The sequence below is a fragment of the Echiichthys vipera genome (genome assembly GCF_963691815.1).
Source record: "Echiichthys vipera genome assembly, chromosome: 14".
Lineage (NCBI taxonomy): Eukaryota > Metazoa > Chordata > Actinopteri > Perciformes > Trachinidae > Echiichthys > Echiichthys vipera.
In genome coordinates this window covers 6,430,339-6,453,538 of record NC_139839.1, presented here as the reverse complement: position 1 = coordinate 6,453,538, position 23,200 = coordinate 6,430,339, and the positions used below count along the sequence as shown (strand labels likewise).

The following is a 23,200-nucleotide window of genomic DNA, read 5'->3' as shown; positions in this document are numbered from 1 at the left end:
TGCTAAATATAACTGTATTCTAACTCAGTTAACATACAAATCTGTATATCCTAAGAATTTTCCTGCTGAGTAAAACTCTTGGTACGGGAGAAATGAGGGCAACAAAGATTACCTTTGCTTTTATTCAGCCTGGGTTTATGTACATTGGCAGATTTAAATTATATGAGCTTCTTCTGGTGTATGGATTGAAATTTATTTTGACTCAATGTATTGAAGTTATGATAATCTGGTCTCGGATCAAATCTTTCGCCTGTGAACAAGCGCCATTTCACTTCCGCTTCCTCTCCTTTTTATGTTGAACATTACCAGCGGAAACACTGTCTAAATATTCGCATGTTAACATGCATAGGCATATATGCAAGCTAATTGCTAATTCTACATAAGCATGCTTACATTTTATGTTAAATGTGACCTACTGCTTAATGACAAACATGCTTACAAGCTAAATGTTACGTACTAAAATGCAGTACCAGTATGTTGACATGCTACATTCACGTCAGTTAGACTGTGTCCAGACTGATAGCAGTTGAATTGTTGTAGTGCTGAGAAGGGCTGTGAAAGGCCACCATTGTGCTCAAAAAATCTAAATGCAGATTTAATCGCCTCTTAACTAACACGGGTCTTTGTTAAATCAACAATAAAAAGGCTTCAGTCACATAAAGAGAGATGAGATAGAGAGAAGTGTTATTTTATAATGACAGGGACAGTTTATCAGGCTGCCCCACACAGGCATGTATGTTATTAGTTACTGGTAGCCAAACGCTTCACTAATGAGCCCGTGATTGCAAACATGAAAGAAAGCAGCTAATGCCGATCAGCAGATGCAGATGCAAGTGCTACGTCAGTGCCCTGCCTGAATTAACTCTATGCTCCAGTGTAGGTCAGTGGTAGTCTGCCTTACCAGGTGTACAGATTGGTGTGGGTATAAGGCTTGACAACCGGCAGGCATCTCCCTCCCCTTCCACTATCTATGCTATCTTTTTTGCAAGGCCACCATTGTGCTTGCAGGGCTCAGCGCTGCGCCAGATGATTGTAATTGCTTTAAAGAAATACAAACGTGCCAGAGCATTTTTTATCTCTATCTCAGAATGTTTACTCATGCACCTGCGCTGACGCATTGCTGTGGAGATCTGGTAATGTAGGACTAGTTCAGTGGTGATTTGGTTTCAAAAGATAAGACTGTTGGTCTTTATGAAACCTGGAAAAATTCAAAAGTTCTGAGGAATTTTTCACCATAGCTCTCAACTTTTAGTTACTAAGGCAGGATGTATGCATAAATGACATTTTGGCTCAGTCACACCGCAGGTCTTAATGCACGATTCTGGTTTATTGCTCAAATCAAGTTTTTGGTTGGCTGCTCACTTTACGTCTTTAAATGTGGCCTGTCTACGGATTGGTGTGTGAAGCAATCAACCTTATTTGTCATTAATTTACAAAAAAGTGCACCGCAGTTCGGAATGACATCAAAGTCATAGTAAACACCTGGCTGTTCAGATTGCGGTTGCATTCCAAAAAATCCATTATGTATCCCATTCAGTACCACATTTCAAAGTGGCCTGATTCTGATTCGAAAATGTCAGATTCAATGATGCTTGTGCTGTTCACATGTCTAAAGCAAATCAGATATGGGTCACATAGGAAAAAAAATATCTGATTCAGGTCACTTCTAACTGAAGTGTGAACTTAGCCTTCATGTCATTAACTACTACATCTCTGCAGTAGTATGTCACCTCTTTGACTTCTAGCAGTCACGCTACCATTGTTTGTTGTTGTAGACAGAAAAGATGGGAGAAAAGCAGTGCAGCATGCCCTGGAATGCATCAAGATAAATGCAGGATTTGGGTGTTTGGTTATTGTTGCTCATGTAGAGTCAACAACCATCACCAATCATTGAAATTATTCCTGGAGGGAGTTTCGTCTGTGCCTTGTGTGTCTCTGTATTTCATCACCTCTGAGATACTTCGGGCCACAAGTGATGATATCTACCCCTGGTCTGACGACTACCTCATAAACACACACACACATGCTGATACACACACATTCATATATACACATGGACACACAGCTGCTCACAGACACATTCATCTTCAATGGCATCATTTATTTTCTCACCCGACCCCCCCCCCCCCCCCCCCCCCCCCACTGGTCCATGAACATGTCAGTGTTGTGACGTATCGCTGCTGTCTGCTCAGTATTCATGTGGAGCCTGTGATCAGAAAATCAGATAGATCAAGTTTTATTCACAGAGGTGCACATGAACGGAGTTGTCACACTCTGCTGAATACAAATCAAGACAGCGGGGCAAAAATATAAACATCTGCAGTGTCACAATATCAATAATATGTGACATTTAATGTGGGTAAATGTCTTGTCTTCAAACTCTTCATCAATGTCTAACGCACAACTAGAGCTTGACCGATACCAGATACTGATATGATACTCATTTGACAGTTTCAAATATCGTATGACATTGTATTAGCCAGTACAATTATACTTTAGGACTGTACCTAAGTAATCGGATCAGAAATATGTTTGCTTAATTGAAGAGCAACGGTAAATATACAAAATAGAAAATAAGACATCTCTCTTAAAATGAGCAACTAATTGGTTTCCATTTAAGATAAATCCACATTTTTGGTGCTTAGATTGCATCAATAATACAGTTGTATAAAAACTAAACCCATTTAGTGCATTTAAGTGTCATAATCACGTAGTATACAAGTGCCGTCTTACGTCAGGTCAGGTACACTCAGGTGGACTGGATGCTTTCTGCTGAGATGCTGAAGCATTGACGTTGGGCTATCATGGTCAGCTAGTTGGGATTTACAATATAATAGGCAGGCTGTGCAGGGTTTTGAAATGAAAGAGTTTTCTTGAAATGATCCCAAACTCTGGACTCTTTCTGTCATTTTCTTGGGCCTGTCTCTTCTCTTTTCCCCCTCAGTATTTTCTCTCTCCTCCTCCACATCATAATCCGTGCCATTACGTCTTCTGCATGGCATGTATTCATCATGGATGTGGTGCCTGGTGTCTCCTTTTTAACGTCTGTTGTGTGACTGTAATAATCATCCATGGGGAAACGGGGTGTGCTGTAATATTTATATTAAATTATTAAACCAAATTAGGCCTCAAGGCAAAGAATTTCTCTTGTTGATTTTTAGTAATCGAGTTGCTCGTGTAACTTGAGCAATCGTTTAAGCCCTATGTTGACCACAAATGTTGATATGGATCCCTTAATTAGTTTTTATTAAAGATTTCTGACAGAGAAATTTTAAATTTCAAATAGTTGTCAGTGCTCTCCAGTGGACAAACTTCTCAAAAGTGCTTTGTTGCTACCGTTCATCCAACACATGGGTTGATATGGACAATCAATATCTCAAATAATGTAATTTCCGCCCATATACATTATCTGTTCAACGATTCATCATTATAGCTCTACATACCACACTGTCTATAGCCATCCTTTTACACAAAACACTGGAGCGACTTTTTTGCATTATATGCTCTGTAGAAAAGGTTTTTAAAGGGTGTATATTGGAAAACATATATACCAACTTTGATAAACACCCATATGTCTGTGATGGGGCTGATGCTGAGATGGCAGCATTAAAGTGAAATTCCGGCATAAAATCATCCCAGGGTCTTTTTCAGCAAATACACTCACTCATCATATAAGCCATCAAGACATTTTTTTTGTCTTGTAACAACTATTAACAGAGATATCCCGGACAGTTAATATGATGTAAAGGGGATAACACAGCTATCAGCTCGGGCAGCATGGTGAAGGCATTAAACTATTTTTTTAACCATGAAAACTGCTCATGATGACATCAAACCTCTGCAGCAGCATGACGAACGTCCTTACACATTAACTGAAGCACCAACAACGCAGTTAGTTAACCCGGAGTTTGTTAAAAGAGTGTTTCGAAAGACTTACCTACTGGCCCCTGTACCAGCTCCTCTCATAGTAAAGTCCATTCAAGTTGATTACCAAAGTCAATCCAAAAGGAAGGAGCTCATTGATGCTTTGTTTATGTGTAGCGACTCTTTTCATGCTTCTGCAGAGGTTTGTTGTTATTTTAAATACTATTAGTGGTTAAAAAAGACGTTTGAATGCCTTCACCATGCTGCCCCTAATCAATGTAAGCCGTATTCAGCTATTAGTGACTCTACCGGATTTTTCTGCTAATAGTTGTTACACGAAAAAAACTGTCTCACTGGCTTATTTGATGAGTGTATGTGCCGAAAAAAACCATGTGATGATTTTACGCCGGATTGCACTTAAAGTAGGAAAAAGGTATCAACTGAAGTACTCTATTGGTATCAGTGTCGCTGTAAGTAAATGGTAAATGGACCTGTACTTATATAGAACCTTTCTAGTCTTCAGACCACTCAAGGCACTTTTTTCACACTACTTGTCACATTGACCTATTCACAGACATTAATACACATGTCAATAGTACATTAAACGGGTATTGCTGAAAACTGCTGGCCATTAATCATATCAAAAACGATTTGATTTCATGAAAATCTTCAGGATTTATTAGCTGACTGAGGTTATAGGCCAGGCTTTGTAAAACTAATTTTAGCAAATTGAATTGCTTGCTGTATGGATTTAGGCTCAATGCTGGATCCACTCAAAAACATAGTGCTGATTTCATCACAAATTATTCTTAATATGCCAGAATTTGGGATTTAGGTGCTCCGTGTGAGCACTATTTTGCGTACTAAACTACAGATAAAAACATATTACTCAGAAATAAACATCATCATTCATTATTGATGGCCCTAAAATAACCCTTTTCTTATTCAAAAGTATTGAATAATAAAAACACTGTAATACATCAGTGTGTTTGAGATGTCGTTACTATGTAATGGTATGATTAAAATTAAATGACATTGGATTTAACCTTTAAACTAGCGTTTTAAGGCAGAATGACAGCCAGAAGAAGTCAAGAGCTCTTTGTTCGTTTTATATTATTATTTCTACGGAGAGCGGGGATTTCTAATGTTAGTCGTCTGATTTATCTTTTACTCACTTTACTGCAGAAAAGAGGCAGTGACACGCACGAGGCTTCCACTTCACTAAACATGCTCCTCTCTGTACTCTGGCTCTAACTGACTGAACAGGTATTTAAATGTCAACCAAGATTTCATGAGCTACTAGAAAAAGGTTTTTTTTTTCTTTTGTAAGCCTTCAGTTTAAGTTCACTTCTGAGAAAACTGTATGAATTAATTTTTACAATTTTAATTCAGAAATATAAAGAACCTGTTGCCACTTATCTAATATTAATTGTAATGTGTTGTATTATTTGACCGGATAAATCCCTCAGTAAATATGTACTATTCAATGCCATGGCGTGCATTGTTTTACTTTGGAATTGTTGATGTGTATTTACAGAAAGTATAAAACTTTCGCTAATTCAACATTAGAACAACAAGAGTTCAAACCACTTGGGTAAAAAAAAAAAAAAGAGAACAGAAGCTGCTCCACCTGTAGCAGTCATTAAGAGAACAGTTATCTATCCCACTTGAGTGAGCCAAAGCTCCACTTTGCATAAAGATATTTTTTCCCTGACTTTTCGACAGGTTGAGCTATGTTATGAAGAGCTCCCCGGAGGAACGAGAGTGTTGTAAATATCTCAAGACATCAGGGAAACGCAACCATTAAACGACTGTTTAGCTGACAAATATCAGAATGTGTCAAACTTGTCTCTACCACGTCTAAATCGGTCCAGGAGGCTTCAACATAAATTACTTAAATAAAAGAGTGTTTTTCATTTTAGTTATGGTTGCATAATTAAAATGACATAATAACTACTGCTGCATTTTGTGACTTCTTCCCCAATGTTTTCCAATGTTCGGGTAATATTAATTTGCCTTTTCCTACCTCTGGGATCATGTAGCTTTTCTTACCTTACACCTACAAAGCTTTCCTGGCTCAATTGCTTTAACAAACGTGGAAACAGCCATACATGAGCGCAACACGAAACTTATTTGAATCACTGAAATAATCCGAGGTGTGTAAAGAGGTCTGGAACACCGCTAATATGTTTGTTCACTGGGAACTACAATTGTGAACTGCATTTCCCATTTGTTCTCTTTGATGTCGTTATAAGCTCTGGGATCGTCTTACAACATATGTTTAGTACCATTAAGTATCATTAATGTTTTGTGCATTATGCAGAGCATTTGTTTCCAAAGTATTTTCTGGCCTCCTTGCACAATAGCATTGTGTCAGGAGGGTTTTATAAATAAAATTCTACAGTGTGTCAAAATAAGATATTAACCAGCTGAGAAAAGTGTGTTTTTCCACCCTCAGTGTAAGAAAGTAGGGTGTATCCCAATCTCAGAACCCATCAGCTGGGTGGGCCCTGTGTTGACCATGAATGGAGCGTGGACTGGTGGCTGGAGAGGTGCCAGTTCATCCTCTGGGCACTGCCGAGGTGCAACTAAAACATGCTCAAACATGATTGGTAAAACACGACTCAGAAACCAGTCCGCTTCCACTACCCAAATCTTTTACATTCTTATGCAGAATCTCTTTATAGAGATTAAATAGCCTAACTGAACATTATTAAGTTATTCCCAGGGAGGCAGGCCAATTGTAACTCCAACCACTCGTATACTGTACTATTCAGTCATCAAAACTGGATTTTGTTATTTTTTTGTTTCTCCGAACATGGAAGGCTCAACAGTCAAACTCAATTGTCACTGGAAAATCTATTTTTCACCCTGTAGTGTGCAGGGGAGGTTTGACAGTGCCATGTCAGAGAGATGAGACAGGTTTGACATGTTGTGTGAGACAGTGGGTCCTCACCTGTACATATCACTCTGGATTGGGGCTAAATGCCAACAAATTTTACATTGATAAGTTTGGAACTTTATCTTCTCAATTTAACTTAGACGTGTGTCGCATAGTAATAAGTGTTTGGAATCCCAGCAGTGCTTCAAAAGCTTTGAAACTACATCTAGTCATGGCCATTGATTGAGTCACTGCACCTGATGCTCTGCTGATTGGATGTACCTGAATGATCCAGTGTACTCAAGCTGAGCACCTGCATTTGCGCTAGAGTTAATCAGAGCGTCAGGGGTAAGGGGCAACTGGGTATTTCTTTGCTTTTTTAATACTGTTAACTTTTACTTCATCACAAACAAGAGATGTAATGTAAGTCATACTTCAGGTAATTTAGGAATAATGGATTTCAAAGTTTGTCAGAACAGTTTTTCTATTATTTTTAGTTATAACCTTGGCTAAGAAGTTTGCATTTTAGGCAGAAAGGAACTGACAGGGAGCTTAAAATGCTTCATCCCAGTGCCTCAAAGCTCTCCCCGTGGGTTTCCTTTGCGAGATATCAATGTTAGCTTAAAGGCTACACAGCTATTAACATGGTGAGAAAAGCACAATACTAAGCAGCAACAATCAGTGTCGGGTCGATCTGATCCACAAATGGGTTTTCTGTCTTTGTTATGACAGTGTCCTGAACAGCAGCCTATGATGACACCAAGGCTTATGTGAAAAGTCAGAGATGCTCAACTGGAAGGGATCGAAACGGACGCACAAAAAAAAGGCAGAGCGCTTGGTGAAATATGCTCGGCCCAGTGCCTTTTCTCTAGTCTGCTGCATGTGGCAGCTTGTACTATCTCCTGATTTTGTTGTTTTGTTTTTGTCTTTCCTTTCACATGAGTCTCTTTATTTGATTTCTTGTAATTCATTTTGTTTGTATTGCATGTTACGACCCCCTCAGAAACGAGATGGTTCATCTCAAGGGGTTTATCCTAATGAATAAAGTGCATTTGGGAACAATTGAAAAAAGATGCTGGCGCTGAGGAAAAGAATGCTATATGGACACAGGCCCTGCAGTGCTTATTACAAAGTATGCAATGAAGTAGTTTGCAAAGCTTCCATTTTCCATAATTTCAAAACATTTCAGACTTAGCTTGTCAGGCACAGCTACTCATTGTCCAATTCCACATTCATTAAAGCTGACCTTCATTAGTCTCAGTTGTGCTCTGAGCTAATTGCTCATATTAGCTCCCTAACTTGCTAATTTTCTAAAGCATTCATGGTAATAGCTATTGAATGTCAACAAAATGAGGATAAGCATGTTACAATAAGCCACCTGAACAGAATCATCACTTCATTGGCTTTATATAGGTTGATGAAACTCGTTAATTATTTGTCATTGCAAAGCATGTCACACAGCACCTGTGTGATGTCGCAGCACGTCACAGCACATCGTGTCATTTGACTCACGTGACTCGATGTTCAGAAAGGAATAAGTCAGTTTTTTAAGCCTTTATCATAAAGGACAGACAGGAAGTGAGGTGAGAGAGAGTGGAGGAGATATGCAGCAAAGGGCCGCAGGTCAGAGTCGAACCTGATGCAGTATACTTCTATCATGGTTGCTCTGTAGTTGTTCTGTGTCTATAAATTGTAATTTTACTACTCTACTTATCTCTACTCTGCACATGCCACACATACTGCATGTCTGGCCATCTGTGTCATATGCTGTATATATTAAAGCCAAAGAGAAACCAAAATGAACTTGAATGTGACTGGACATTTAAGTTATATATTAACATAAAGTTATCATTTTCTTGGGGCTAACCCCTACCCTGTTCCCTCAAGAGGCTTTGCCTTTTGCTAGGATGCCATTGTAAATATGAATTTGTTCCTAATGACTTGCCTGGTTGAATACAGAATAAATGAAATTAAAAATAAACCCCGTTGTTGTATATTTGACTCTTGTTCTCCTTGCGTGGGTTGCTTGTGATGTTGAGCAGAAAGTAAATACTGGCCCAAATGTTATTTAAAAAACACACATACTGTCTCCTATCACAGAACATTGTCCTGCTGCTTCATATTGTGAACCGTTATTGCGAGTCGCATCACACAGGAGGTCATGAATAAATATGCCAGATTAATATCGAGTCCTCCAAACTGCAAAAGGCAGTTTACCTAGCACAGTAAACGGAGCATTCTGAGTTCATGTTTTTCTATATTGTCAGTGGCGTAGCAGCAGCTTTAAATCTATTGTTCTTTGCCCCTCAGGATGAAATAAGGAAGGTTTTTAATTTAAAGATACGTTCATGATATTCCATCAGAGTATTCTTCCCTATCAAGTGTGTGTGAGTCCGTGTTATCAGTGAGGCGAGGCGAGCTGAGAGCCGCTGTGCGCTGACTGCAGCCGTATAGATCGGCGAAGTCTCAGAGATTATGTCCATTGATCGGACAGGAGGGGTTTGTGGTTTCAATTGACGTTGGCCTCCCGCCTGATGTTGTGTTCTGTGATTTCAGGGGCTGAAGGAGCCGTGTTCAGTAAATCAGTGGAGACGCCACACGTCAGGGCCGAGCCGTTCAAAGAGCTAAGGTGAGTCTGTTTTTACAAAAGCACACAACAAATACATACACATGTCCATAGTAATTAATGCAGACATGAGTGCAAATAATGTGTAAACAGAGATAATAAGGTTATCCTGCATCTATACCTCATAAATACCACATTATTTTAATGCAATGCAATAAAACACAAATGTACCAAAGCCTCAACAGGGACTTGGTATGGAGGAGATAATAATTATCACTGAATCTGATATATCATTGCTGATTGACCATTACTGCAGAGGACGTTAATGCAAAATCTAGCATCTGGAAAAAGGAGTTGTAAAATCTGCTGATTTAGATCGGTCTTCAGTGATACTACGGACAATGAAAATACTTTATTGAAAGCGGTAAAGAATATTGCAAGAAAATTAAACTATGTATTAGTAAGACAACCTCAGTTTATGCTTTTCTTCATTGCAGTCTAGTGTCTTATGATTCAAGCAGCCAATTAAGTACCTATTCATTTTTAAAATCTGTTTAAAGAAATAATCCAGTAACAAAATACGATTCACTTCACACACACACTTACACTTGCCAGATGCTATACATAAACCCTGCATTCAAGTATCCCAGTGATGCATGGCTCATTGATGAATCATCAAGGCTTTACTAATGACTTTGAAATCCAGTTTGATTCAGCATTTATTAGCCCTTTTTCTTAATATAATTTTGCCCAAAGAGATGTCTATGCTGTGTCCAAAAATTCAGCACTGATGAGCTTATTTTCAACATTTTTACCCCTTTTAACAAAATCATCCGATTGCATGTCTTCAGCCCGGAAATCCCTCAACTTATTCAGGCGTATAAAATATCTTGCCACCTTTCAGTAGACTGGAGAGAAAACAAACCCAGTAAAGAGGCAGGGATTTAAATTTAGAAATCTATTATGGGGTGGAAGGAGCACTTTTCCATGGGCAATTAGCACTAGCACCCTGTCCACCGATGTCTGCCTGTAGAAGCCAGACTCAACGCTGTGTTAAGTAATCTGCAGATCAATGGTTCCATCTTTGGCAAATAATACCTCATATCTCCCCCTTTTCCTTTTATCAGTTTTTCTCCACTTCCAAATCGTCACTAAGATATTCATTGAAATCAGCAAAAATCAGAGGAACATAATGTGTGTGTGTGTGTGGGGGGGGGGGGTGAATGTGAGAGTTATACGAGATAAGAGAGGGGACTAAAAGGAAGCACAGTGAAACCACTTGGCTTGAGATAGGAATGAAAGGGAATAGATAGGTGAAAAGGAAGCTGTCTATTCTGGCCATAGACTGTAATATGAAAAATATGAACATTTCTGAAGAGCAAACATAAGGCAGAGTGGGCAGCTCCCAGTTGCTCCGGCCATCGCCATTTGGGCAGTGCCTAACACTGCCTAGATGCCTGGATGAAACTAACGCATTCTGATTGATGCTGCTTGATTCAGACATATTTGGTGAAACAATGACTTATTGGAGCATACCAATGGAGCGTGAGTTTGGCTGGAGAGTCGGAGCAGCGGGGTCGGTGTTGCAGTCGCTCTACTGCACCGTTCTGATGAAAAGAGAGCTGAGCCGGAAGGCAAAGCTCTCGGTCTACCGGTCAATTTTCGTCCCTACCCTCACCTATGGTCATGAAAGCTGGGTCATGACCGAAAGAACAAGGTCACGGGTACAAGCGGTCAAAATGGGTTTTCTCAGGAGGGTTGCTGGAGTCTCCCTTAGAGATAGGGTGAGAAGTTCAGCATCCGTGAGGAACTCGGAGTAGAGCCGCTGCTCCCTTGCATTGAAAGGAGCCAGTTGAGGTTGTTCGGGCATCTAATAAGCGGGGAGGTTTTCCAGGCACGTCCAGCTGGGAGGAGGCCTCGGGGAAGACCCAGAACTAGGTGGAGAGATTATATCTACACACTGGCCTGGGAACGCCTCGGGAGCCCCAGTTAGAGCTGGTTAATGTGGCCCGGGAAAGGGAAGTTTGGGATCCCCTGCTAAAGCTGCTGCCCCTGTGACCCGACCCCAGATTTTGTTGAACCATCAAGGCCAGTATATCAGGGCTGTGTGTCCAGTGTCCTGTTCTTCCGTCTCCAAGTGGCCAAGAAATCCATGCCGACCACATTCTACGTTTGCCATGAGGGAATTACTGCCACTTTCAAACCTCAGTGTTTGATAATCACAAGATTTTCAGTGGACTAATACTTTGAGGCAGACAGGTGTCACAGGGTTTCATCTCCCTGACAGGCATCAGTCAAATTTAACTCTGACTCACTGTGTGTGTCTGCATCCTCCTTTTTTCTCCTTCGATATGTAAGTATCGTGTGTGTGTGTGTGTGTGTGTGTGTGTGTGTGTGTGTGTGTGTGTGTGTGTGTGTGTGTGTGTGTGTGTGTGTGTGTGTGTGTGTGTGTGTGTGTGTGTGTGTGTGTGTGTGTGTGTGTGTGTGTGTGTGTGTGTGTGTGTGTGTGTGTGTGTGTGTGTGTGTGTGTGTGTGCGTGCGTGCGTGCGTGCGTGCGTGCGTGTGAGCTGGTCTGTGTGCTGTTGTTTGGACAGACGAGGATGTCTCCTTGGTGTGAACGTCTTGTTTATCATCTTTCTCCTGCCTGCGCTGTCAGATGTGATGACAGTCAATCAGAGTAGAGAGAGAGACTCTGTGACAGTGGAATGACAGAGAGAGAGAGAGAGAGAGAGAGAAAGAGATGTTTATAACAGATCAGAAAATGAGAGAAAGAATAAGAGAAGAAGGCCGGGGTGAGAGAGCTACGGTGCTGTGTGGCAGTGAAGGAGGGAGAAAAGGGCTCACAGAAAAACTATAAAAAACTGAAATCCTTGACTGTTTTTACTTTGCGATTCAAATACTCATACGCCATGCACACTTGTGTTTTCACTTACTTTACCTGATTAGAGCTCTTCTCAAAACTGAGTGGGGGTGTACAGACTGTATTGGATATCTCCCTCAGTAACCCCACATGACCACATGTCATTTTATGTTTTTTTTTTGTTTTTTTGTCCACTTTGGTCCACAGAAAATTACTTATCAGAAACACTACTAGCCAGATTTTCATTCATTCTTGGGCCTAAAATATTGTTTTTATTGTGGTGAACCCTAACCTTTATACAGCCACCATTGAGCAAAATATTCCACCAACAGTAAACAAGACTTCTCGCTCTCAACTCATCAAAAAACGGCTAGTCAGTGGCCCTCAGCATCTGATATTGCCACATGTTGTGGAAATAGATTCTTCAATAAAGATCAACAAACAGGATCAGCTTTTTCTCCGTGGTTTGTTTTGCCAAAGCATTTTCCTCTGCAGACAAAAATATGTTCACCCCTACGTCCTCACAAAGAGTCTAGTAGGAATGACGATGTGCCAAATCTCTCAGTCTTTTAGGTGAAGAGACAGGACGCTATAAGCCTTGGTTGGGTGACGTCTTTAGACCAAACAAAAACCTGCCTTAGACATTACAATTCTGAATATTCTGAACCTCTCTCATCACAAGGTCTCTAACACAGGGTGCAGATGCACAAATATGCCAATATACCATCATGAGTTAGTTATTTGCATTATCCATTAAGAAGATGAGACAGAGGAGACACTGGACTGTGTCTGACCTGACAAACCTATGATTATGAATTACAAATATTCAAAATTCCCACAACAAACACCAGCATCTGTATGTCAAACACCGGGCTTTCAGCTGCTGATTATGTAGTTGCATGGGTAAGATGGATGGGGAAGTGGAGCAGTCAAACAAACACAACATTTTTACCAAGCAGACCGCCGTAAGTGTCCCCTGTAAAATGAATCCAAACCACAATATTTTCCTAAACCTAACCATACCCTGTGCATTGAAACACGAGGCAAAAGGACTACCCAGAGCATTAAAAAGATTTGAAAGAATGTTTTGTCCTCAAAACCAGTAACACCCGGCTATTACCTACTCCTGTAGAATTTCAAAGAGAAACCAGACCTGAATGCTCTTTTGAAGAGAAGTCATATTTTGATGTGAATTGAAAGAGAGGCAGAGAAGGGAAGTGGCAGACTGTGTGTGAACAAAATAAAATCTAGGGACAAATAGATTACAAAAGTACAAAGTGTGAAGATTAAAGAGCGAGAGAAAGCAAGAGGAAATAGAAGATGTGAGCAAGAATTAAAGAAGTAGAGTATAGGAGACTGGCAAACAAGACAAATGAAGCATGGAGGACAAGATAGACAGAGAGACGATACAAAGAACTACAGCTTTATGTGACAGAGAAGAAATGCTGCAGAGACGAGCGTGACAGGAATTGGGCTTTGGATAGAGGAGGACTTTGATGACACATATCTAATAACAGAAATTTGGTGGTGTGTGCAACGGGATGAACTGTGATTCATCAATCACTGCTGCTTTCCTTTCAAAATCATCATTTCAAATAATAAAACAGACAAGAAAAAGTCCCGTCAGTGATGCGCAGATCATTTCCGAACGTCGCCTCCAAAGCCCCTCATCATGTGATTGTCCGTATAATTTGATAGTCAGAGTCGACGGCAATGTGTTTTTCCCTTTTCTCTTCCCTCGTGTTTATGCATCTTAGGTGACAGCCAGCCAATTGTGAATGAAATATAGCACAAACTATCCAATTATGTCAGTAAAAGGGGAGCAGACCCGACGGAGCATGGCTAAAATCTAATCTTACTCTAATCTCTACCAACCCCTTGGCAGGTAGCAATCGAGGATTCAAATCCCATTCCGGGATATCAACCCCAAACACACACACACACACACACACACACACACACACACACACACACACACACACACACACAAACACACCCCAGTGTCAGTTTTTTATCGAAAACCATAAGCATCAAATCCATCTGCAACAACAAGATGTGTCCTTGCATCACACAAATGCCCTTTGTGAAAGGAAAATGGCAGCGTGGGTGAATTTGATAGCGCCCCTTGATTTATGTCGTGACCAATTCTGAGCATAGATAAAAGTAATACAAATGGTGCAATAAGAAGGACAGTGGATTCATGAGAGAGGAAAAACCCCAGTGGAAACAGCTGCGACATGAATTGTGAGGTTTCTTTTTTTTTTTTTAAGGTAAAATGAGATGTGAAGTGGCTCACTTCCTCAGGAGCTGAGAAGCTGAAAGTTTTCAAATCATGACACTTTTGATAGACTAACATTAGACTCACAGAAACTCAATCTGGTGACGTTTGTCCCAAGGTTCTTTCCTGTACGGATGGTTTTTAGTACCCTGCAATCTTCACTCTACATGAGATTACAGTGGTGCTGAGATTGAAACCTTGTGACGGACTGAAAGCCACAACAGGAGCTCCAATTCATAATCATCCGGCAGGAGAGGATGTTTCACAGAGCAGAGCAAGTATCATACAGAGACAGTTATGAAATCTGTGTTGATCTTGTAGTTCTTGCCAGTACGCCAATACATTTTTAAATAGCTTGACATCCTCATATTCTATTTTAATCACTGTTTGGTACTTTTCTTTGCACTCTTAGTAGCAGTTTTGTGTCAGTATTAGTAGTTATTAATAGAAAATAAGAATATTACGTTCCTTTATTATTCTAGTAACTATGCAATGTTGGTATCTGGTAGATGTACAGAAATGTTAACAATGCAAATGTTCCCTGTTAATTTAGTCAATAATAAAATCGAAAAATATCCCAAAACAACTTAACTGAAATCAAAAGCCATGCATTTATTCACCGTGAATGAGTGTGATTTTTTTACTGCTTTGAATGACAGAAAACTTTTTCTTTTTACTTTTGATTTAAAATAATAGGCAAAATAAAGCAAAACAGAAGCAAATTTAATGATATTTAAAGAGCACAAAATTATCTCAAAGAAAAACAAAAAACGTGAGTTTGACTCTACAGTTGACATTCATTCTGCTCCTTGGAAGCAGCAGTTGAACTGTATTTACTAAGGTCCACTTACTCTTCTTTGTTCTGGAGCTTTTGATCACGTCACACACATTTCATCAACCCGTGATGATAGATGTTCAAACTTAGCTCAGTCCATAAGTGAGTCCCTGTGTGAACCATGTATGGAGCGTGGACTGGTGGCTGGAGAGGTGCCAGTTCATCTCCTGGGCACTGCCGAGGTGCTGTTGAGCAAGGCACCGAACCCCCAACTGCTGGGGTGCTGAGCCATTGGCAGTTTTCTCGCTCTGACATCTCTCCATTAATTGCATGTATTTCGGGCCTGTGTGTGTGTAACATGTGTAATAATAACAGAGTGAAAAAATTATTCTTCTTGTTCTTGTTCTTGTTGTTCTTCTTCTTCTTCTTCTTTTAGCCATGCAAAGTCATTCCAAGAGTGAAGCGTAATAACTTCCGGGATTGTCCGACTTTTCATCTAGAGTCATCGTCAAGTCAAAATTGTAATTAGTCCAATACTTCAGTTAACTCTCCAAATACTTCCAAATCTACATTTCCACCAGTATTAGCTTTGTTTGTGTTTAGTACAATTTTACCTGCTCACTTTGCCATTTTGAGCATGAAAGCGTTTAGCTCGAAGCGCTGCTGTGCCTTAAGTGACTCTTATGGTGTTTTTCCACCACGTGGTACTGGCTCAACTCCGCTCAGCACACCCACCCTCACAGCACGTTTTGCTTTTCTACTCGCTTGAAGGAATGTCTTCAGTGGTGTGGCTTTCCGGGGCTATGGCTCTGTGGTAGCTCTCTGTTTTTGTACACATATCACACACAGTATTTCTTATGTCACAGAAACCACAGAGAGTGAATCTTGTGTTATGGAAGTTACTTATACTGTTGGTGATGTGTCACGTTTTTGTTCAGGGGGCTTCTGCACTTGTCACTGGAGCTTTCTGTGCTGCTGTCTGTTGGCAAAAAGGTAACGTTGTCTGGATTGTAGTTTCACAACATGTTACTGAATTTGAATATACATAGACATTCCTCTCACGTTGCCATGTTTGCTGTTGCTAGTCAGAAGCTTGCTATCTTGAGAAGCAGCTGTTAAACAGCAATAAGCAAATTTAATTTCCTATTTAATGTTCACAATACAAGTTACCAGGCACTGTTCACAACTTTTGATAGTGGAAAGGCAAAAAAGAGAGGTGGAAAGCGCCAACAGTCTTGTTTCAATGTTACCTTAAGGCTTCAATGAACATGATTGACCTTAAAACACTATCAAATATTTGTATTTTGTACATTTTGTATTTTCTGTGTAAAGACCAGAGATTATGTGAACGCTGCCTCAAGGTCTTTATTGTCTTTACCCTCTTCATCTCCTCTCTATTTTAGGTCATGTTTTTTCTCTCACCCTCACCAATCTCCTCTGTTCTCTCACCTTACTCTCACATCTCTCCTCTCATCATCCCTCTTCATCCCCACCTTTCCGTCACTTACCTTCCACCATACTCTTGTTTTTTCCTCAATTTCCTTGATCTTCCCTCCTGTCCTTTCCTCCTTTCCAAGACAGTTTCTTAGTGTATTTCTTCTTTTCCTTCATCTTCTGCCGTTCTCCCTTTATTCTCCTCACGGGCTGTCCTTTTTGTTCTGTTGTGCTCACTTTGCTTCTTCCATATTAATCTCTGACTCCATATTTCACTCCGGTTTGTCCGTTCGACCTTGTTATTCGATTTATCATTACATTTATCTGCAGAGGCTGTTATTTTTAAGCAATTAATCAAAAAAAAAAAAGACTGCAACTACAAAAAATAGGAATTCAGGCCAAGAAAATCAACACAGTGCCTAAAAACAACAGGCAGCATATAGCCTCACCACAAAAGAGATCACGACTCAAGGTGTCCTTCCCCTGCACCTTTGAGCTTTCTCAAAACCAAAGAGAAAAGCAGAAAAAAATAGGTTGCAAATTATCAAACCTAACCCATGCCTGTTCTTTTCATCTTCTTATTTTTCCCTTCCTTTCCGCTTTAATGTCACAGCCGCACCTTTCTTTTTCTTTCTTTCTACCTTCATTGCCCGCGACACCAACATCTTACACTGATCTCAGTAATTCAGAGGATGGTGTTTTCCACCTGCGGAGCGTCCGACCGTTCACAAAGCACTGCGAGGCAATCGGCTGCACTCGTTTCAACCTGAAATTGCCATTTAACCGAGGATTCTCTGCGTGCAACAACAGCAACCAACTCCAAGACTCCATAGCTTGTATACTAATAACGGCAAACTGTTCTGACCACCGTGTTCACACCGTACAAAAGAACAGTTGCAGACAATTTGAAAAAGGCGTCGTCCCCAAGGACAAAGTTAAGTGTAGAGCTGAGGGAGAATATGAAAGCCGCCCACAGGTTTTTAGACTGTGCCAGTTTACAATTTCTGTCATGTCAAAAAAACCCAATCATTTCAGTTGTTATCTGATGGCGGAGGATATGAGGAGTAAGCCTGAAAAGTTATTAACCTTTGATCCCAGTTGACAACATGAAACGCTGCCAAGAAAACAGAGAAAGGATAAGAGGATGTACAAAAGTGAAATAAAAAACAAGAACAAGATGAACCTGTATTGATCGCTGTGGGGAAATGAGGTTTAGGCGACCGTAAAAGTAACAGGTGGCAACGGGGTAGTAAAGATAAGAATAGAAAGACAAATAGAAAGTAGAATAAGTAGTATTAAAACAGGCGCACAGGAAGTGTGTCAATATATGAGAACTTTTTGCCAGACTCAACCTTATTGCATTCTTGTCGCTTGAGTTGTTTTGCATATATATAAATATATATTTATGTGTGTGTGTGTATACTGTGGATTCAGTTCCTTAGTTGAATCTAGATTTTTTTGAAATATGAAAACATTTTATATTAGAACGAGACAGAAATAAGAGTGAAGGAAATGGAAAAATACATCATAGTGACTGTGAAGAGGAAATGAAAAGGAATATAACTCAAAAGAGAAATATTTCTCTTTTCCGTCTCCCCGAGGAGCAAATGGGAGGGTGAGGGATTAGGAGATGAGGTCTTTGGAGGGATTACTTCATGACCACACACACTGACTACCTCTGAGTTATTGTCAATGTTGTAGCATCTTCTCTCACGCAGTATTTCTTTGTAAGGGGTGAAGATCCAAGAACCTAGAATTTGGTTATATTATGCATCTGGAGCTGGAGCAGTCCTTCTCAAGTACATCCAAGATGACATGTCAGGCATTCATCCAAAAAAAATGTCTTTTTGGGATGTTTGAAGATGCCCAACACCAAACTCCAAAACTTCAAAGCCAGAGCGGGAGAGTTCTCCATCCCTGATCTTCTCTAAGGTTAAAAGCATTTCAGTATTCTCACAACAACCTCCATGGCATCAATTTTTACTCTCTTGTTTTGCATAAGTGTGAGATTAAAGTCTCATCCATGTTCACTTAATGTCCAGATGAAGCCATTTGAAATTCTGCTGGCACTAATCTGTTTTTGTTTTTATCCTGTGGTGACATTGGTTTGCGAGGATACTAATAGATGCGGGCAAACACAGAGGTACGCGCTGATACGTTCAGAGTAGAGCTGCAAAATGAATCCAATACACTGTAACTGAGCACTTGTTTTAAATGGATTTATCATAAAAAGTGAACACAAGTGAAAATCAAACAACTACAAAGATGAGGCATTTGATGGTATGCAAATAATTAACCACCATGTTCCACACTGTAATTAATGTGTTAAGGCTTAACCCTCTGCAAAGGGTTATGCAAAAGAGATTAAAGTTTTAATGAAACTTGCTAACTCTCCTAATCAGTAAATGTTTTTCAGCTGCCATTGATCCCCCCCCCCCCCGTACTGTGTACAACTCAAAAAGCACCCCCATTAGAATAACCCACAAATTGATTTAACTTACTATTGTTCTTGAATGTGAAATATCTCATTTAACTCAACCTAGGTTTGAAAATGTGTCATTGTGGGGAGGCACCACCGATCAGACAGTAGTACCACTGTACCGTAGTAATCCTTTACAGATTTGTAATATATGCAGAACATCTAGTAAACATTTGTTTTGCTGTTACACATCAGACAACAGCCAATTTTCATGTAATTATTTTGCACATTTTTTACAAATGAACTTGAATTTAAGGATCTTAACAACGAATGCTATTTTACTGCTGAAACAGAAGTTAACTTTTCTGCAGTCTTCTTTTACTTATTTTCAACGTTAACTTGTGCAACATGCAGCCATCTACTCTAGAGCAGACCATTCGCCTCTCCTCATCCTCTGGGGACTCAGGTCACCACCTTGGCGACTTTGTTCATCAGCAGCAAATTCAGAGAATGACACTAGCGGACTGCCGGGGATTACATTAGAGAATAAGAGAGTGAGTTCCTCTACTGTTTGCCTTCTTTCTCTTATTTTATATTTCTCACTCTATTACTTTTAGTGATGCAACTTGTGATATATTCTTTCAGTCTCCATATTCTTTTTCTCCCCTTATATATGACATCAAGAACATTTCAGAGATATGCCAGAACAGCTTTATTCATTAATGTTGCCATGTTGTCATTAATGTTGACATGTGCAAGTTTAGTGTTGTAAAGCAAAAATGTTGCTCTTATTCTCTTGTGCAATACATGTGACGTGTTAAAGCATCACCACACACTGGAAACTGCTCAAAGAAGCAGAAGACTTGGACCAGGATGCAACTAGAATCAATGTTTTTTGTTCTTTGATATTTATGAATAGATTAAAGCTGTCTGAGGCCCCTGTCGCAGATGCTATATATAAAAGGCCCCTTTTAAATGTAACAGCAGTCCCATTTCTAGTGTCATTATATCTAGTCTACAGTGACTATTGTGTAGTGTCCGATTTCCATTATCAACAACATAGCATTTTGAGCAGAGTGGAGCACAAGCGAGCAGGGAGTGCTAGCGGGAGCATTTTGGATGGAGAATTTGCGTTTCCTATTTCGCTTCAGTACTGCTCACACCGTGAGTTAAAAGCTTGCCCAAGTGTGTCTCTGTATTATTGCAGGGCGATAGTATGCAGATGGATGAAGTACCCGCTCTCCCTCAATGCGTGGAACTGTTAATCTGATATATACAATGTAGCTTTTTTCTTTGTTCAGAGTGAGTGGTGAGTGGTTTGATTGATTCGATACTGAACGCAGCGTCTCAGAACAGCTTTGAGTTGGGGAATGAACAGCTGCACGACCAGGGGTGGCACTGACCCCTACCCTACATCCCCCTTTCCGGTGCCCTTGCTACACACCACACCCATCTTCGAGGTCAGCTTTGATTTTGATGTGAACTCAGACCTGTAAAATTTTGTGACTGCATCTTGCGTGATTCTTTAAGGTTACGATGATGAATATTGAGGAAAGCATTAAAAGAAAACTTGAAAATGTGAATGTGTGCCAGGAAAAAAAGCACTCCAACCAAAACTTGTCCCCATGCAGGCCCCACTTTGTTTCTTCTAGCTTGTGACTGGAAACCAGGGACATGCACAGACGATTTTGAGGTGGCGTTGTTTAAATCTGAAAATAGAGCATCGAGGAAAGAGTTGTTGCAGAACATTATGATGTCACAGAGAAATTGACCTTTTCTTGGATAGAAAATGTCATCACTTCATCATCCTATTAGACATTTGTGTGAAATGTCATAAACAGTGGAGGGGTTCTTGCGTTATGGCCAAAAATGCAATTTTCTGAGGTCACAGTGACCTTGACCTATGAACTCCTAAATCGAATTGATTCTTTTCCATAGTCCAAGTGGACATCTGTTCCAAATTTGAGGAAGGTGTTCATGAGATAGCGTTCATGAAATTTCAACAGATGGGAGGTCATGTGCTACAGTGTCACATGATGTGTGACATAGGGTATAACAGCCTCATCTCTGTTACCTGCGGTGGCATGAAAGGGTATCAGAAGTTTAGATGATATGATATGGTGATTTCATCTCTAACTTTAGCAATTATGGGCTACTACTATTTACACAACCCCAGAGGGGCAGCTCAGCCAAAGAGGGCACATTGGCTGTTGCTCATGCACCGGCCTTTTGCACATCTCTGCTATGAACCCCTGTTGCAATAAATCAACTAATCAGAACAATACTCCAAAATGAATATATGACTAAATACTTACTTAAACACAGAATACTGGAGCTGATAGTGGACATCATAAACTGTATCTGTGTATATAAACAGAACTTTTCAAAGCTGCTCCTCGCTCAGGACAAAAGCTCACGATCCTCCAGCTGAATACAGTACGTGCAATATCAATGAAAACCTTCCCTTTGGAGAAAATATCCCCTATTTTATCAATAACTGCCATGGTGACAGGAAGTCTACAGAGACCTCCTCTGCAGGTCTGAATCCACTGAAGCATTTATGACACCTGTGCTGCTTCCTGTAAAGATGGTCCCATGGCTCTGAGTGGTTTTGTCAAGATGTGGAGAGGAGTGGAATGATTTTCAATCCTCATACCGAAATCTGTAAGCAGCTACAGCATGCAGGTGGGCTATAGCACATCCATTAAATGTATACTCTGTTCATGGTGACGGTCCTTGAAGCTTGTATCTTCTTGCAAACACATCTTTATGAGGACCAATTTGAGTTTAATACTTTTTTGGATGTTGCATCCCTGTCTAGACACGCAGCATAACATTTAAAAAAATCATCTACGGTCCCCAAAACAAAGTCTGAACACTGAATTACAGTTAAGGTGAAATAACTGTCTGTCTTTTCCCAGGCTGGAGTCTCCCACTCGTTCCCTACTGATGGAGGCTCCTAAAGGCATCCAGATCCTGGCTGAAGCAGGAGACATCCAGGCCATCTGCAGGAATGAGCTGCGACTGGAGTCCAAAGACGGAGAGGTGTGTCAATCAGTAGTGAAAATGAACGTTCTGTCTGTTTGAAGGACAAGGGATGCACTGGTTTAATCCAACTGTTTTGCTGAGATCTGACAACACATAACTAAAGATATCACTATAAACCAGTCCGATTGGTCACAAAACAAACATTTTATTTCAGAACAAAATATTTAAAGAGGATCACTCAGTGTTTTGTCGGGATTAAGCTTTCCACAAGGGTCTGGTCCAGATTTGCCTTGGAGTTAATTGCAGGTAATGGGTCTATCCTGGTACTGAGCCAATGAGAAGGCAAACCAGAGGGAGGAGGCGATTAGGAACTTTTCTGTATGTGCGGCTGCAGACAGACGCTACTGCTCCCGGGATGGGGGATCGGCGAAGCAGCAAGGCGAGGCTCAGCTCCTGGCCGGAGGAGAAGCCGTTGCTGCTGGCTGTGTTGTCACGGCCCTCTGTGTTGGATACAGACACACAATGCACCCTGTCGCGTCGGTTTTAAACACACAGGGCTTTCAACGGGCAAACCTGCAGCGATAATTAGACCGGACACATACATACGGGATTCCCCCTGCTGAAAGATCTTGTAGGTGCTGACTCCTTGTTCCCATCAGCACAGGTAGTGTGAAAACCACAACATCTTCAAGACTCCTGATATACATTAGCCGATTGTGTAGTTTGAATGTCTTGTGGTGGAAATCTGGTTTCAAATGTGGTTTCTGCACAGAGTAAACCTCCCACTCTCTTAACTGGCAAGATGAGAAATAAGCTTTTCTTGTCCCCCGGGCGTTCTGGCTGATGGGGCTCCATCTCAATTTAATATTTCTCCTGTCCAAACTTATTTTTAGCAAACAACAATCCAAACAATAGTTAGCTCCCTCAGCCAACATGGACCAGCATTAAGCTTATTGGCTGGTGGCAATTTCCCACGTACTGGCCACCCACCAGAATCTGTTAGAGCCTAACAGAAAAGCAGGAAAATAGAGAACAGAAGGTGATTGTTTTTATTTTTTTCCTCCCATCTTCCTTTCAGTTACAAATTCAGTTTTTATGTCTTTCACATGCATACTTTAGCAACTTTCTCTTTTCC

At 40.5% G+C, this 23,200-nt stretch overlaps 1 protein-coding gene across 1 annotated transcript in view; it reads left to right on the top strand.

The window, feature by feature from the left end:
* Positions 1-23,200, top strand: part of sgcd (sarcoglycan, delta (dystrophin-associated glycoprotein)) — a 121,946-nt gene that overhangs the window by 90,893 nt on the left and 7,853 nt on the right. Inside the window, exons 6-7 of the mRNA XM_083926828.1 lie at positions 9,302-9,374; positions 21,999-22,122. Coding sequence (XP_083782954.1) covers positions 9,302-9,374; positions 21,999-22,122 — 197 coding nt within the window. The remainder of the gene's footprint in view (positions 1-9,301; positions 9,375-21,998; positions 22,123-23,200) is intronic.